The sequence below is a fragment of the Daktulosphaira vitifoliae genome, unplaced genomic scaffold (assembly GCF_025091365.1).
Source record: "Daktulosphaira vitifoliae isolate Bord-2020 unplaced genomic scaffold, ASM2509136v1 Scaffold_2, whole genome shotgun sequence".
In the NCBI taxonomy this organism is placed as follows: Eukaryota; Metazoa; Arthropoda; class Insecta; order Hemiptera; family Phylloxeridae; genus Daktulosphaira; species Daktulosphaira vitifoliae.
The window spans coordinates 19,189,463-19,205,659 of NW_026099573.1; the positions used below are offsets into that span (position 1 = coordinate 19,189,463).

A 16,197-nucleotide genomic window follows, 5' to 3' on the forward strand; every position below is an offset into this window, starting at 1 on the left:
AAAAAAATAAAAAAAAACACATCTCAGTAAAACCAATACCTTCTCAGATTCGCATCGAAGCTAAAATATTTAGACTGAATCATTATAAGATTTATTAATTTTTTTAACGTTAAACTATATTTTAAATCTATTGATTCATACTTTAAACACCCCACAAATTCGCGCTGTTAAGTTTCATTTAAATATAATTTTTAAGTTGTTATTTAAAGTACTTGCGGATATAAATTGCTCCTAGTATGTTAGTTAAAACATTTCCTAGTTTTATTAAAAACTTTATTGAAAATATTATTTATAATATAATGTAATATGTTTTATTAAAAATATTAACCAATCGGGTTATTACCCGATTTAATTGCCACTGAATACTACGAAAAATGAGTATCTATTTTTGTTTTAAAGATAGAAGTTTACAATTTTATAGTTGCTTTTCTAAAAAATTTTATGAACTGGACAATTAAACGGTGTAAAAACCTATCAAAGCGTAAGGAATAGCCAACCTCAAATAGTTAGGAAAGAAATTCGATGTTGATGATAACAATTACCGTTTTCCTGTGTACCCTTCATATTAGTTTCCTCTTTAAATTATTAAAAAAATATTATATTAGTAATACTTTTTTATCGTTTAATTAAAAATTACATAATTTTACTCACGATTAAATTTCACGGAGGACTTTAAGGGCAATTACCATAGCATTAATATTTAGGAAAGTTTTCAACGATAGAAAAGTTGAAAACTTTGTGCCTTAAAAAACTTAAAATATACATAAATGCAAGAACATAAAATATAAATAACATCCTAAATATTTTTATGGGAATTTTATTGGGTTCGTCGGTTATGACACCCCTAAAAGTCTCTGGAGACTTTGTTGAACCCTGGGACAATTATCCCAGACAGCTCTTTACACTCTAATAAATACTAATAAACTATATTCAACATTTTTACTTAATTTGACTAATCATTATTATAACTATTAGAAATTACCATTAATTTTTTGTCGGGAAAATATATTTTTTAGAGGGAAATTTCCCGTTTAGAGGGAAAATATGGGACCGTAATCAATTGGAGGGAAAAAGGGAAGAAATTTTAAAATTGTACTAAAAAAGGGAAACTTAGAAATTTCAGTTATTAATCAATATTTTTACTTTTATAAAAAAAATTATTTAAAAGTATACATGTTATTTTTTCACAAAAAAATGATCAATTTTTATTTTTGCATAGATAAATTAATTTTTATGTTAACAAATCCTATTGATAATACTATCTAAGAATATCACAATCGGTCCTTGGATCCTATCTACAACCGTTAAAACAATTATGAACATTAGGAATAAATCGATTTTACCTATCAATGTTGCAGTACCTGATATGATCACTATTGTCTATCAGCAAAAAAAAACTTATTAATGTTTTATTCTTAAGTCACAACTAGTTTTAACTTTTAAGTTATAAGTTATTATTATTTTCATAGATGTTTTATACTTAACATTTTCCATTATTTTAACCATGGATAATTTTGAAGAAAATGATGTATTTAATNTCATTTTCCATTATTTTAACCATAGATAATTTTGAAGAAAATAATGTATTTAATAGTACTCCACCAAAAAAAAAAATTAAAGGACCAAAATGTTTTAATAGTAATTGGCTTAATTGCTCTGAATTTAAGGGATGGTTGGAATGTATTCGTAAAAATATTTTCAAAGCTCGTTGTTCTGCTTGCCAGGTAAATAAAAACAATAATATTCCTTATTTTATATAATTAAGAAGAGTGAGGACTGTAGTCTTCAATCTTACTATTTTTAAATTTTTATTACTTTGAATATTTACATTCAAAGAGGCTACAATGGTATAATATGCAAAAAGTAGCGATTTATTTGAAAAATGTATTTTGAAACGATATGTTTATGAATTCTATAACATATTTTGTTTTTAAATATTATTAATTATGGGAATAACAATTGATAAAACCAATATTATTTAAGGATTTCATATTATAATGGTCAACTTACAATAGTCAATATACAAGAAATAAAAGAAAATTAAATTTACATTTATTTGAAATAAAAAATTTAAGGAGGGAATTTTTTTTAAAAACCGGGAAATTTACAAGTTTGAGAGAGAATTAAGCTATTTTTGGTCTGGCTACACTGACTGATATATTGTTCAATACTACAAAAAATGTTATTTTCTACGGCAGAGCTGAACATCTTTACAACTAATATCACATTATTATTATCAACTTTACACCGGATATCCAGTTATCAGTCATTTAATTTTTATATGAAAATAAAATTTTAATTTTACTATTAAAAATTAAGTATTGTTGATTTACTAAATTTGTATGTTACTTTTTAATTTTTTTACATGAAGGAATATACTAAAAATTGAAACTATGTTAAAACAAGTGTATGGATCACTATTTTCTGGTATTTATATGTGGTCATAATTTTCACATGATAGTAAGTTTTTTAGTAATGAAATTATTACATAATATTTTTGTAGTGAGTTCTCGCCTTCTTCGAAGAAACACTGAAAGTTTGCTCCCAAAGCAACCTTTAACTAATTTAGTAATAAACAAAAGTTTACCTCAAAGTCTTGAACGATGCAGATTTTATTCCATGTTATCTAGGATAAATATGTCTGATACTAGTTTAAATCAAAATAAATTTATTCTACCAGTGAACATATTGTGAGTAATTTATAATTAATTTATTTAACATTTATATTTTTGAATTGATCTCAATTCAATAAAACAAAATATGCTATCTTCTATGAGACTATAGTAGATACATTATGTAAGGTTTTCTCTGCTTTATGATACAATACACATTGAGTTATTTTGAACTCTATTTAAATATAGGTAAAAGAATAATAATTGTATTACTTCTTAATTAAATTGATAATTGAAGCTAACTATTTTCTTAAGATTGCTGTATTATTTTTTATATACATGTTTATAAGTAATAGAAATATTATTGATATTCTAATGTCCCATTCCTATTACTCAGAATACTCTGTATGAAAATCGTAAAAATGTTAACAAAATTTATCTTTATATGCAAGATAGAACAGATGCTTTAATCTACAATACAATCAACATTTTGTTTTTTCTTTAAATTTATTTTTAATAGTTTATGTATTCTTAGACTGTTAAAATCACATTTTTTGTTATTTATTTTTAATAATAAAAGAATGTACATCTTATATTTTTAAAATAGACAAATTTTAAGCACTTTTCTTATAAAAATTTTGATGGGTCAATAACAACTTTAGAATAAGTAATTATTAAGTTAAGAGCTTTTTAATACATAAGAAGTGTATGCAATGTGGGTTAATTATGTTTTATAAATACATCAGTATGAGTTGTTATTAAAATAATTGGAACTCAATAATTACTCATCTTAAAATTATTATAGACCTATTAACATTTTTTGTAAGAAAATTACTTCCAATAGAAGTTGTTAGTTAAATATGTTCCATATTGTATATTTAAAATTTCTTTAAATAATAAAAAATTCTATTTAATATTATTACTACACATTAATTATAGATTAAATATTCTTAATCACAAAGTATTTTATTTTTCAAGGAGCAATTTTAATATTCAACAAAACAGAAACTTAACAAAATTTTCTCTTGGAAAAGGTAAAAGAAAGTCTGTCAAAGCTGTTGTTGATCGTTTTTATCGTTTGGCATGGTAATATACAGTTCATATTTATCAAAATATTTTTATCAGTAAATAATTGTTGATTTTTAATTATTTATTATAAATTTAGCTTAAAAACTATCAATTAATCTGTGAAATATATGTATCAAATAAATATATTAACTACACCATTTAATTAAATACCTAACATTTTAAAAATTAGATTTTTTTCAAAATATTTATTAAGACTTCCAGATCAAAGATTATTGATCCACATTAACAACAACAAAAAAAAAATTACACATTGTTAATTAGTTGTCTGACCATAATTCTTTATTGTATTCCAGAAAATGTATAGGTTTTTAAACTAACTTTTGGAACTTAATTTTTGTTTCTTACTTAAATTCAAGTCTTGAATCACATAAATTTAATGTTGAGAAACCACTAGCTTTTTGTGGTTATATTTTTCCCAAATTCATTGTACCTATTATCTATATGGCTCAAATTTAGTCCAATATTTAGGGAATATCTTAAGGTAGCATCAATGTTTTGATGGCCAAACCATTCCAATTAATAAAACCAAATCAAATCTATGAGAGATAACAAAAGCACTCTTTGTTGCCCTTTTGTGCACACCCAGTTTTATTTTACTGGAAGTAATGTGTTATTCGTCATTATTATACATTTTTCATTTATCTCATAAATTAAAATACATTTAATAATAAATCATTTTTTGATGATTATAACATAATGAAAACGGTATCAAAAATTGCTTAAAGTCTCTTTGTTTTTACTTCATTTTTAAACATGCAGAATTATAACAATTATTTTTCTAGCAAAGCATCTTTTTTTATTTAGACGGTGGTTGAGTTATTAATTGTCAAAAATGATTTAACAATTTTTTTAATTTTTGTAGGGGTATATGGATTCGTACAAAATGTGGACGTAATAAAAAAATGTGGAAAAAACCTGCAAGTAGAAAACGTAGGTTACGACAACATGTATTTTGTAACGCTAAACAAAGTACTTTATTAGATAAAATGACTACAAAGTATTGGAAAAAAAGAAGATTCTACCCAGATGATCCTTATGAACCTTATCATAGCAGAGAAGAATTTCCGTTCACTAGAAAAAAACCTCTTCTTGAGTAATAATTAAGTCATTTTTTGAGGTTTTTTGTATATTAATAAATATATAATTGAGTTTATTAAAATAGTGATCATATTTTTCTTTATAAAACTAAATTTTAATTGCTCTATTAATGTATCAATGTACTAAAAGAATATTTTATGATTGATTAAAAATGGTAATTAACTTATTAAAAAAAACATATGATTGAATTGATTACATATATTTTTTAAATTATTTTATTAGGTACAAAATACATTATTTCATGTTAAAATCTGCATATAGTGAAATGTAATCAAAATAACTTAACATCTTTAGAACTAATAAATAATTTAATCTTTTTTATTAATAAAAATTTGGCATAATCATTTTTACAATAATAATTTGAAAAGAATAGATACTGAGTTGTCTAATACTAAAATATTTACACAGAAGGGGGAAATAAATTGTAATACTTGAAAAATAAATAATTTTTTAAAGAGTATAATAAATTAAAAACTAATATAAATATAAAAAATCAATACAAATAATTATTTTAACAGTTTAAATCCCTATGTAATTTTTTTAGTCTGTAGTAAAGCAAAAAAGTTTGTTAAAAATTTAATTTAATTTAAATCTAATGATACAATTAAGTCGAGTGAAAAAATTATTGGAGTTAAATCAAGTTATAGTTTATAGGATATAATGTTTTAAAAACATTTTTTCAATTTAATTATATTTTCAATAAAATACTGATTACAAATTTCGATAAAATATTGGTATACAAAATCTTATTTCTAAATTGAGTTATATATTATTACAAAATATAAATTTTAGTATTACATTATGTTTATACATTTTACTAAGTGATAAATAATATATATAGTTTGTGGAAAAAATAAATTATGGCCAATAATTATTAACAGTCATTGAATAATACATATAATCACTTAACTAAACTTGGGAATGTTCTATTTTATAAACAGCATGATATGCGTTCCTGATTAGTGCATACGGAAAACATGATTCTAATAAATCCATAGTAAGGAAAGGTGATTCTTGAACAATCTATTTAAATTAAAAACATATTTTGATATCAATTATTCAATAAAATATTGATAAAAAATAAAATTTACTTGATCAAGTAATAAATAAACAGATTCACGATTTTTAGTAATCTCTCTGTCAACTTCTTGTCCAAGACGAAGTAAACTAGACGATGCCAACTATAAGTAAAAAAAAACATTAAGTTACAAAAATATTATTATATTATATAATATTATGTTTATAGAAAAAATGTTCCAAGTGTAAAATTGATTAAAATAGTACAACTGACCTAATCAGATGAACAATTATTAGATAATATAAGGTAAAAATAATTCAATTTATATTTTGATGCCTAATAGCAATTCTTAGAAAAAATAAGTAGATGTATCTATATTAATATTGAATTCCAAAAATTAGTTAACCATATTGAATAAATTTCAGTTTACCGCTAGAAACTCTTTCATCCGGTCTTCAATATCTCCTTGTTCACAAATAGTAAATAATGCACCAAATATATTATTAACGGCTAAAGCTATACAATGTATATTATTTGCATGCCCTTCTAAAGATGCCCGATAAAAAGAATTTTCTGAACGGGCTAATTTAGGTATGGACACAGCAACAAAAACCATTAGTAAGCAAGCTAATAAATGTTCATCTTCATCACCTATAAATTTAAAAAACACCATTATTATAAATGTATACTTTAAAATAATGAATATAAATAATAGCTTACTGGTTTTCTGATTTTTAAGAGCATTTGCTAAAGTAGGATCAACTTTACAAGGAAGTCCAGCTGCTGATGCCATCTCACTTACAACCTATAAGAAATAAATAATAACAATTTTTAGTCGAAAAATTATAGTTTTATAATTTAAAGACATACTATAGCATCTCCACCAAGTAAACTCATACGATAATCTAAAATTGAACTAAGTAAAAATGGAACTCTTTCTTCTAGCACATCAACTAAAGCAGATTGAGATAACTGTCGAAAACTCAATATTACCCCAACAATTGTCATCCTTTGAAGAACATTATCAACATCTAGAAAAATAGGTATAAAAATATTTTTATACAATCAATAAAAGAATTTAAAAAATTCTTTTATCATCAATTTATCTACTAGTATGGTAATACTAACGTTGGAGTTTTTTGAATTGTTCTTTCATAATTTCTGGTTTATCAAAATTAGTTCTCAAAGCTAATAAAACTTCTTTGTTGCTGGCCACCAATTTCTAAATGTAAAAAAAACATTCATAATATATAAAAGTAAAAAATGTTAACTGTAGTCTAATTGGGTTTTAATATCAATAGTAAAATATATTTTATTAAAACTTTTCTTATATTGATATTGAAAATCAAATTGTACCTTTAATTCTTGAACTTGACTTGCAATGTGCCACATTAGAGTTTCATTCAATAACTTCATACCATATGGTCCAACAAGTTCAGCTAAACCGCGCAGTTCATTAATATCAGAAAACTCTTCAGCATTAAATGGAATAGCTCCTTCAGCAGTCAAACTAACAAATGCTCTTTGATTCATAGAATAACATATATTGCCAGCACTCACTCGTCTCAGCAATACTTCTGAATACCTATAATAAATAAAAATAACAAACTTGTTTAAATATTTTTTTGAAATTAAAAGCCAGATAAAATCATACCACTGAGTGTATGATGACGCAACAGTTTTTTCTCCATGACTATCTAATTGTTGGGTTTGTTGTAGCAATGCATTGTTAAAAACTCGAGTTATATCAATATGTACTAATGGGAAAGAATAAAATTTGTGTTAAAAAGATAATTTAAGAAAATAAAAGATTTTTTTTAATTAATACCATAATTTTCTATTGTCTGTAAAACACTCATATATGCTCGTACACTAGCTAAAAGTTCTGAAGGTTTTGCTATTTCTCCAGTATCTGCATTAAACATGACCATACCAACAAGGGCTCTAGAAAACCTATTTTCTAAATGCTGATGGAGATATTCTCTTGGAGCAAATGTGTATTCCCATACATTGATTGTAGAACAATAATTTAATGCAAAGCACAGTTCAGTAAGTGCCATATGAAGTTTATCCATTCTAAAGAAATAATATTATTTAAAATTAAATTTTTTTGTTTTTATATTTAAAAAGTTAAAAGCTTACGTAGTAAGATCTTCACGAGTTTTTCTAAAACTTTCAATGCCTGGTTTTTCAATTTCAGTTGATCCATTTTTTTTATTTTTATCCTTCTTTTTTCGGTTTACCACTTGAGAAATCAATAATGCACAGTGTTTAGGCAGCAACTATATTGAAACATAAAAGCTGTATGTTAATAATAATATGATTATATAAATTTTCAATAAAAAAATATTTATTTAATTTATCTCTTAAGTTTTATACTTTTTAATTTATTACCTTATCACTCATGGTACACTGTTCATCACAAATTGTAGTTATAATATTTTTTGCTTCTTTTGCCATTTCATCCAAAAACATATTAACAACTGATAAACTTCTTTCACGTATATGGTGTCTCTAAATTATTTTATAAAATAAAACAATATTTGAACATTTTTTGATATTATATTTCAAGTATAATTCAATCAAGTTATAATTTACTAAAAAAAACTTAACCATAATGTATTATATAAGTTTTAGCGATTATCTTAATGTTTTATCTTAGAATTAACAATTGAATATTGTTTGATAAAAAATTTCAGAAAAACATTATTTTTACAATTAATTAATAAAAATTTGAAAACTGAATTAATATTACTTCTTCAGGACAAAGTTCATGAGTGCAGCTTTGAAAATGATTACAAACTAAAGGAAATGCAATAATGTATCTGTTCTGAGCAGGAAATTCCAAACACATATGAAATTGATCCTCAAACATCTTATTATAAAAACTGTTAATAAGTAGAAGACAATTAAACATTACTATGAATAAATTTAATGAATTGATTGTTCTTCTTGTAGCTTATATTTACTTAAAGTAAATTACCAAAATGTTGATAAATCAGATGTCTCTACCATCATTTCATCTAGATAGTCAACCATTTTTGTATGAAAGAAGATAGTATCTAATAGGGATGCTAACTCTCTATGTTCTATTAATGAAACTGGAGCTTTAGTAACACTAGTGTAAGCTTGTAAACGAAACCAATCCAAACGTAAAGCTCGGAAATCAAATAATTCATTTTCTTCAACTATTTATAAATAAAATTTTATGATTATGGTTGTATTTAAAAACATGTAATAAGTTTACCTTGTTTAACTGATAGATTAGAAATTATATTGACTAAAGAAGATAAAATAACACTTTCATCTTCAGTAAAGCCTGGTAAACTTTGTAAAGTCTGATTTAATTGAATTACATCAAAACCTGTTAAATACTGCACATAATATCTTTGAACTACTTGACTATACTTTCGCACAAGCACTAAAAAAATAAAAATTGAAATAGTAATAAATAACAATAATATATTTTCAGGGTTGGGCTAGCTATCTGAAATCTTAAAAAATTCTGTTAGTTTGCCTACTACAAAAAATCATAAATTAATAAGTAAAATATCTTGAGCTTATTGGTCTTCTTCTGAAAGTCCCAATCAGTTCAATTTTGTAATCTACTATATGATGTAATACTTCTTAATTCTTCCATGTGAAATAGTAACTCTGGGAGTTGCCTATCAACAAGATCCTCTGATGACTTCCCTTTATTTTTTTGAAGTGGTGGATTATCGCTATGTCTTAATAACCAGCAAATTTCATCTCTAGCAAAGCTTAAACCAATAAATATAAGTAAAACCTAAAATTTTCAAATAATTAAAATGATTATGATATTATTGATAAATTTTCTAAATATAATGGTAAATGGTATATTACTTTAGGTCCAAGTAGTCCTGGTTGATCTGTAAGAATAAGCCCTAACTCTTTCAAAGCTGTTCTTAAATACTTTCTTCTCTCTCTATGTCTATAAACACTGAAAATAAAAGATTTTAAAAGAAATTACTTGTTATAAAACATATTAAATAATAAAAATTATTTTACGCTTTTTGAGTGGCATGATTATATGCGTCTTTTAATTCGGACACTCGTTTCCCGTATCCTTTAATAGTTTCAAAAAATGTTTGTATAAATGAATGAATGAATATTGTTTCATCTCTAAATAAGGCTATAACCCAATTTGATTCTAAAGCACTTAACCATAATTTGTTGGCTTGTTCTTGACTTAGAGCTTGATGACATAGTAAAAAGCCAACTGAAATTTAACATAGGATTATATATAATGTTAAATCATTGAAAATTATCCACATACATATTATCCATTTTTCCATTGTTTCTAATGATAAATATTCACATGAAATTGTTTCAGTCTGAGATGGCTTTAACAAATAGCCAGGATTACTCACTAAACTCAGCTTCTGATCAGACCTAAATGTAATATACCAATTTTATCAAATAATATTAAAGAAATAATTTAAGTTTCATACCTCCATTTATCTGCAGATAAGTTTCTATTTATATATACTGGCCATAATGACCGCAAAGCAGAGTATAATAATTTGGTATGAGGAATAAATTCTTCTGTCAGTTTTTTGAGAGGAGGATCATAATCCACAATCATTTGACCTAAACGCGGGAAGCTGAGATCACTAGAATAGAGAATTTTAAATAAAATTGTATAACTTAACTTTATAATAATAATAATAACATACCTTTGGTTATGTACCATTTCATGAGCAGAATTAAATAAGCCAAGAACAGCTTTTCTGTCTTCAACTCTTGATAATAGTATCATAAGTGTAACATATGTTGTAACAAGATCCAAGTAAGCACATGTTAACTCAAAATTTATGGTCTACAAATGATATAAATGCATATCAAATATTTTTTTAAATACATATAACAATAAAAGCTTTATTAATTTTAATAAAATATATTAACATCAAAAACAACATTTCAAGCACCTAGTTTGAAAATATTTTATTTCAAAATAATGGATTTTTTAGTTGAATATTTTTACTGCATTTATATAACATTTAGAATTTTAAACATAGAAAACTTATCAATTTATCAAATAAAAATTATGTTTTTAACATATAAAATGTTTGTACTCGCCATAGGCTTGAGGGGCTCAGCCTCTCCAAAATTTGGCAAATTGTATACATGTATATAAAGAAATTATTTTTTGTAAGGGAAAAAAATTAATTTATCCCTTCCCAAAAAAATTGATAACTCTATACCTATACCTATGCTTTAATGATCATAAATTAAGTTTACAAACAAATTTAGTAAAACCTCTTTATCACCAATTAATATATAACACTTAATTAAAAAAAAGTTTAATTGATAAACTTACTATATCAAGGTTAATTTGACATGCATCCATTGTTGTTAAAAGTTCACAAACATTATCTTTAAAGTCAAGTAAATCAACAAATGTATAATAATATAATGATAATGATTTAATAATTTCATTGCGTATAGGAGTTATTGCTTGCAACTATAAAAGAAAATAATATATTTTTATTTAATACATTTACATGCATAATTAATTAAATATGAGCTCACTCCTTTAATGTCGATATTGGGAAATCTTCTGATTATGTATTTGATAGATGATTCTAATGTTTTATCTGACAAAAAGGCTGGTTTGGATTTAGCATCACCACAAGCCTACATAATATTAATGTTATTTAAATACTTAACGCTAATTTATATACAAATTTACCTTTTTAATGTTATAAATTCTTGTAAGCATTCCTACACCACGATCATTAATTAAACTCAGCTTTTCAGCTAATTTTTGTTGACTGGGCACAAGTGATCGGGACATTTTTTTTTTTACTGTTTAGCGTTATGTTGATGATTATTCAATGATAGCAATAGTCACGCATTAGTTAAAATACGTGAAAGTTACAATTATCCTAGAACTTGGCATCGTATATTTATATCACTTAACTGGCTAATATCATCTTTCCCAAAACAATATAACCCTCCTCATACAATTACAACTCACAAAGAAAATTGTTTAAGGTGAACTATTTTGCTACACTATAGATAATGAAAGGTGACAGATAAATTTTAATATTAGCCCAAAATTAATTAAATTTTTATTGATAAAAGCCGAAATATTTTATAAGTACTAACAACTTTGATACATGTTATCACAATCATAATGTTAGAAAATTTAATTGAACTTATTTGTGAACCAAAAGATACCTCAACCATGTTTTATATGGTTCTCACTAAAGGCACAGGTGATACCACGCTTATACCATAAATCTTATAAACGGGTTACAGAGATTGACACGAACTGATAATGCTCCGACATTCATATACTCCGATATTGTAAAAAAATTCTCCGAAAATAATTTCAAACAATTACGACAACAATTACTGCGAATAGGACAATTAATTGATCGCTCCGAATATCGATTAAAAAATTATGAAATTTTGGATTAAATGAATATCGTAGCAATATATTATCTGATGGAAAAATATAACCCATATCGCTAATTAGTACATATTAATTAATATAATAAAAATATTATAATTAATTACTATCTATTAACGAATAACTATAATAATAAGACACTTGAATTACACCCGACTTTCGATACGATAGGTACATAAAGGTAAGGAAGGAGGCTTTAAACTAAAACAACTATAGTTATATAATTGATGTAAGTCCATAAAAAGCTTTTTTTTTGGATGGGGAAGAAGAGCGATTCCAAATTTTAGACTAAACATTTTTTTTGTCTTATTAGTGCCCATTATTATAACATTTAATTAGTTGTAGTTTTTTAATTTATAATTTGTAAAAAAAAACCAGCACGGGGGGTCGCGTCACAATGGTGACGTAGCATAGTTGGATCAAGTATAATAATATTTGACAGTGATTAAAATATCATAAAAAACTCTTCGATGCAAATCTTTAGATAATGTTTGAATTTAAAAAAAATGGTAGATTATTCCAAAAGCTACACGATCTGCTATTTCCTTATTAATATCCTGATGAATATAAAGTATGTCGAATGAAAAAAGGGCATAAATATTATTTCTCACAAAAAAATTGTGTTGATCCATACACTTTTCCATAAGTTATAGCATTATAAAGTTAAAAATGTAAAAAATAAAATCACAAATCTAAAAAAAAATTATATTCAGTTTCATAATTGGTAAAGACATCAAGCATCTATAAAAAAAAAAATTATATTGATTTGTTCATTTTTAAAAAAGTTAGGGCAGTTTTTAGTAAAAAAAATTGAAAAAATTTCGAAAATTAGCGAATTTAAAATTTGTAATTTTTTTGGAGGTTTTCCCCATTTACGGGGAACGAGGGAAATTTTTTCAATTTTTAAGAGTAATGTCTTCGACTAGATACGATTTGTGAATTTTTGACGGATCGTTGAAAGAAATCGGTCCAGTGAGAGCTAAGAAAATATGGCAACAGACACAAAAAAAAAAACACATAATGGTAAAATAATACTTTAGTTAATAAAGAATTTTTATTATTCACACCTTATGTCTTATAAAAGTAGTATAACTTCTTTAAATGGCAACATTAATTGGGTAATGATTGAATTAAGAAAATGATTGTTCAAAAACCACTTCTGTGTCAGTACATTAGAAGTTTTGAACATTTATATACGAGATGAAAGGAAAAATGTTTAATGATATAAACACTTATATCTGCGCCACTTCCTCAGTCTACTTTATAAAACCATTAAAACTTTCAAAAGTTGTTATCAACCAGCCATCTTCTTAACTAGATCATTTTCTATTTTATTAACTAGTTAAATATATATGATCATTTTAAAAATTAAATTGACTTAATTAAAATTATCTTTAGTGTTTAATTAATTATTATACTAATATTTTTATCTTATAAACAGTAGGATTTAGATTAAATTTTTAAAATATATCTGTGAATTGGAAATATCCTTTGAAAACACAAATGTACTTTAAGATATAAACTCATCATAATTAAACTAATTGAGATTTTTCACACAAAAATAGCATTCGATAGCCATTTTCACCATGAAGACACAATAAAGTCCGAAATTTTTTTTTTCCATAATAAATTAGCTTTAATTTAAGATATATCTAAATATCATAGTAAAACCAATACCTTCTCAGCTTCGCATCGAAGCTAAAAGTTGTTAAAAAGATCTACTCAATTGAGCGTATTATAATATTTTATTATAATTGTAAAAATCCATTGTTAAATTCAAGTAAAACTAAATATTTTTTTTTTAGTTTTATGATTTATATAGCAAAATGTTACAAAAAAATTTAGAATATTATAGATTACTAATTGTACACACAAATAGAGTTAAAAAATTACTTAATTACAAAGTAAAATTATTTACTTTTGTAGTTGAATACTTTTATCATATCAAATCTAATTCGACAATAAATACTTTAAAATTATTAGAAATTAATGATTTTTATAGTTTGTATGGATAAAGCTGGTTAAGCTACTTTTTATTTTTTAGGGTAATATCTTCAACTAAATACGAATTGTAATCATTAGACGTATCGTTGAGAAATGTAGGTTAATAAGAGTTGAGAAAATAATTCGCAGCCACAAATAATAAAATTATATTAACATGAATATAAAATTTCTTCCCCACGAGGGGAGACTACTGTGAGTTATCTATTACGATAAAAATGCAAAAAAATTTTGAGCTTTTCTGATAAATTTACTATAAATAGTTCTCATAAAATTTCCTATTTTATGATGTCAATTTCAATCTTGCAAATTGAGCTAAAAGTTATGGTAATAAAAAAATTTTTTTTTACTAAAAACTTTCACAAAAATCAATTTTAAAGAATTAAAAAAATAGGTTAAATATATAAAAATCAGTATTAATTTAAAACTATTTTCTTTTGTTTTTTGTTATTTTTTTATATGAAATACTTATTTTTTAATAATAAGTAATAATATTAAAATTTAGAAGTGATAGAAAAAATCTAATTGCACATTTGAAAACATCGCGAAAAGTTGATTTAGAAAAGTATATTTTTGTTTCTGATGAAAGCTCCTTGTATAGTCCAGTGTATAAATCTTTTAACTTTGTTATAAGCAACAAACATTTTTTATTGAAAAGTATTGCATCAATCCCTTTAATTTTTTATACGCGTTAAAAGTAAAGAAATATACCACTACTTTATTATTTTTATAATATATCCATAAAAATTACAATATTAAATTATTGATTATCAATTTCATACTAAATTTAATTATTATAATTATTATTTATTCATATATTATAATTATAAATCAAATAACTAATCCAGATAAAATTAAGAGAATAAGATATTAATGTTGCTTTTGAAATAATCTATCAATTTCTTAAAATTAAACACTTTAATTTTGCATCGAAGCGTTTTTTATGATGATGATTTTAATCACTGTCAGATATCATCTATACTTATTCCAACTATGCGTATGTTATGTCCCAACTATGTTATCCAACTATCCATACTGTGCCGCGACCCCACTTTGCTACCATTCTTTAAAATATATATATAAAACAAATTATTTAAATTCTTTAATACCATTGAAAACTATATATTTAAAAGACAAAACTAATTTATTTTATATTAAAATGTAGTAATTGATAATATCTTTTTTTGTTCTAGGGAACTTTTTTATTTTTCATTAATATTTTTGAAACGTCTGTATCTTTTAGACCTATACCAAATTAAAGCTCTTGAAGTGTACTATATTATTAAAAAATATCATCCCACCATTATTCTACTTTGAGAAATTAACCATCAAAGTAAAAAAACTACTTTATTTTTGATTTTTTGAAGTATTCCAGGATGTCTGCATTGTCAAACCTTAACCATGATTATTAAGAGTATATTGAAAAAAATAGATACGTTCCTACAATATTTTTTCTATGAGATATTTGACTAAAAGTCAAAAACCGCGAAATTGCAGTGAAAATTCGTTCTTTTTAACACGTTTATATTAGTTTCACCTGTATGTATGTATGCATGTATGTATGTATGTATGTATGTATGTATGTATGTATGTATGTAACTCTCCAAACGCCACGCGTTATCGCATATTCCGTCGTCTAGACTAGACTGTTATACGCATTCACCCCTCCCCACGCCTCGCTCACATCACGACGGCACACTATTCCTATAAAAATTTATTTTTAGTTATCGTACCCGTACACGCGTGCTTGTCATCAATATTATATATATGTAAACAAATTTTTATTTTGACTGACCAATACCGCCCGCGTCTAATGCGCCTTACGTATATATATTTATATATTCCTACCACCGTTTATACCTCAGGTATAACGTTAGTCCGACCCGCCTACCCACAAAATACGGTTATACCTAGTGCATGATACGTTTACGTACTTAAGT

At 24.6% G+C, this 16,197-nt stretch overlaps 2 protein-coding genes across 2 annotated transcripts; one reads left to right on the forward strand and one right to left on the reverse strand.

Moving 5' to 3' along the window:
• The first annotated feature begins 1,508 nt into the window (after nucleotides 1-1,508).
• LOC126899430 (39S ribosomal protein L35, mitochondrial) lies at nucleotides 1,509-4,994 on the forward strand. The gene is made up of 6 exons (XM_050674385.1): nucleotides 1,509-1,526; nucleotides 1,582-1,724; nucleotides 2,372-2,427; nucleotides 2,504-2,690; nucleotides 3,591-3,698; nucleotides 4,564-4,994. Exons 1-6 carry the CDS (start codon nucleotides 1,524-1,526, stop codon nucleotides 4,796-4,798), a joined length of 732 nt encoding a protein of 243 aa, XP_050530342.1. The 5' UTR covers nucleotides 1,509-1,523; the 3' UTR covers nucleotides 4,799-4,994.
• Nucleotides 4,995-5,382: 388 nt separating this feature from the next.
• LOC126899394 (membrane-associated protein Hem) lies at nucleotides 5,383-11,955 on the reverse strand. The gene is made up of 23 exons (XM_050674283.1): nucleotides 11,531-11,955; nucleotides 11,371-11,475; nucleotides 11,159-11,302; nucleotides 10,515-10,657; nucleotides 10,290-10,451; nucleotides 10,115-10,230; nucleotides 9,847-10,057; nucleotides 9,682-9,778; nucleotides 9,442-9,604; nucleotides 9,065-9,238; nucleotides 8,801-9,005; nucleotides 8,573-8,705; nucleotides 8,212-8,331; nucleotides 7,960-8,099; nucleotides 7,646-7,893; nucleotides 7,472-7,574; nucleotides 7,174-7,402; nucleotides 6,946-7,039; nucleotides 6,688-6,848; nucleotides 6,538-6,622; nucleotides 6,248-6,468; nucleotides 5,891-5,980; nucleotides 5,383-5,822 (listed from the first exon to the last, which is right to left on the reverse strand). The coding sequence occupies exons 1-23, from the start codon at nucleotides 11,633-11,635 to the stop codon at nucleotides 5,709-5,711; spliced, it is 3,363 nt and encodes a 1,120-aa protein (XP_050530240.1). The 5' UTR covers nucleotides 11,636-11,955; the 3' UTR covers nucleotides 5,383-5,708.
• Nucleotides 11,956-16,197: the final 4,242 nt, after the last annotated feature.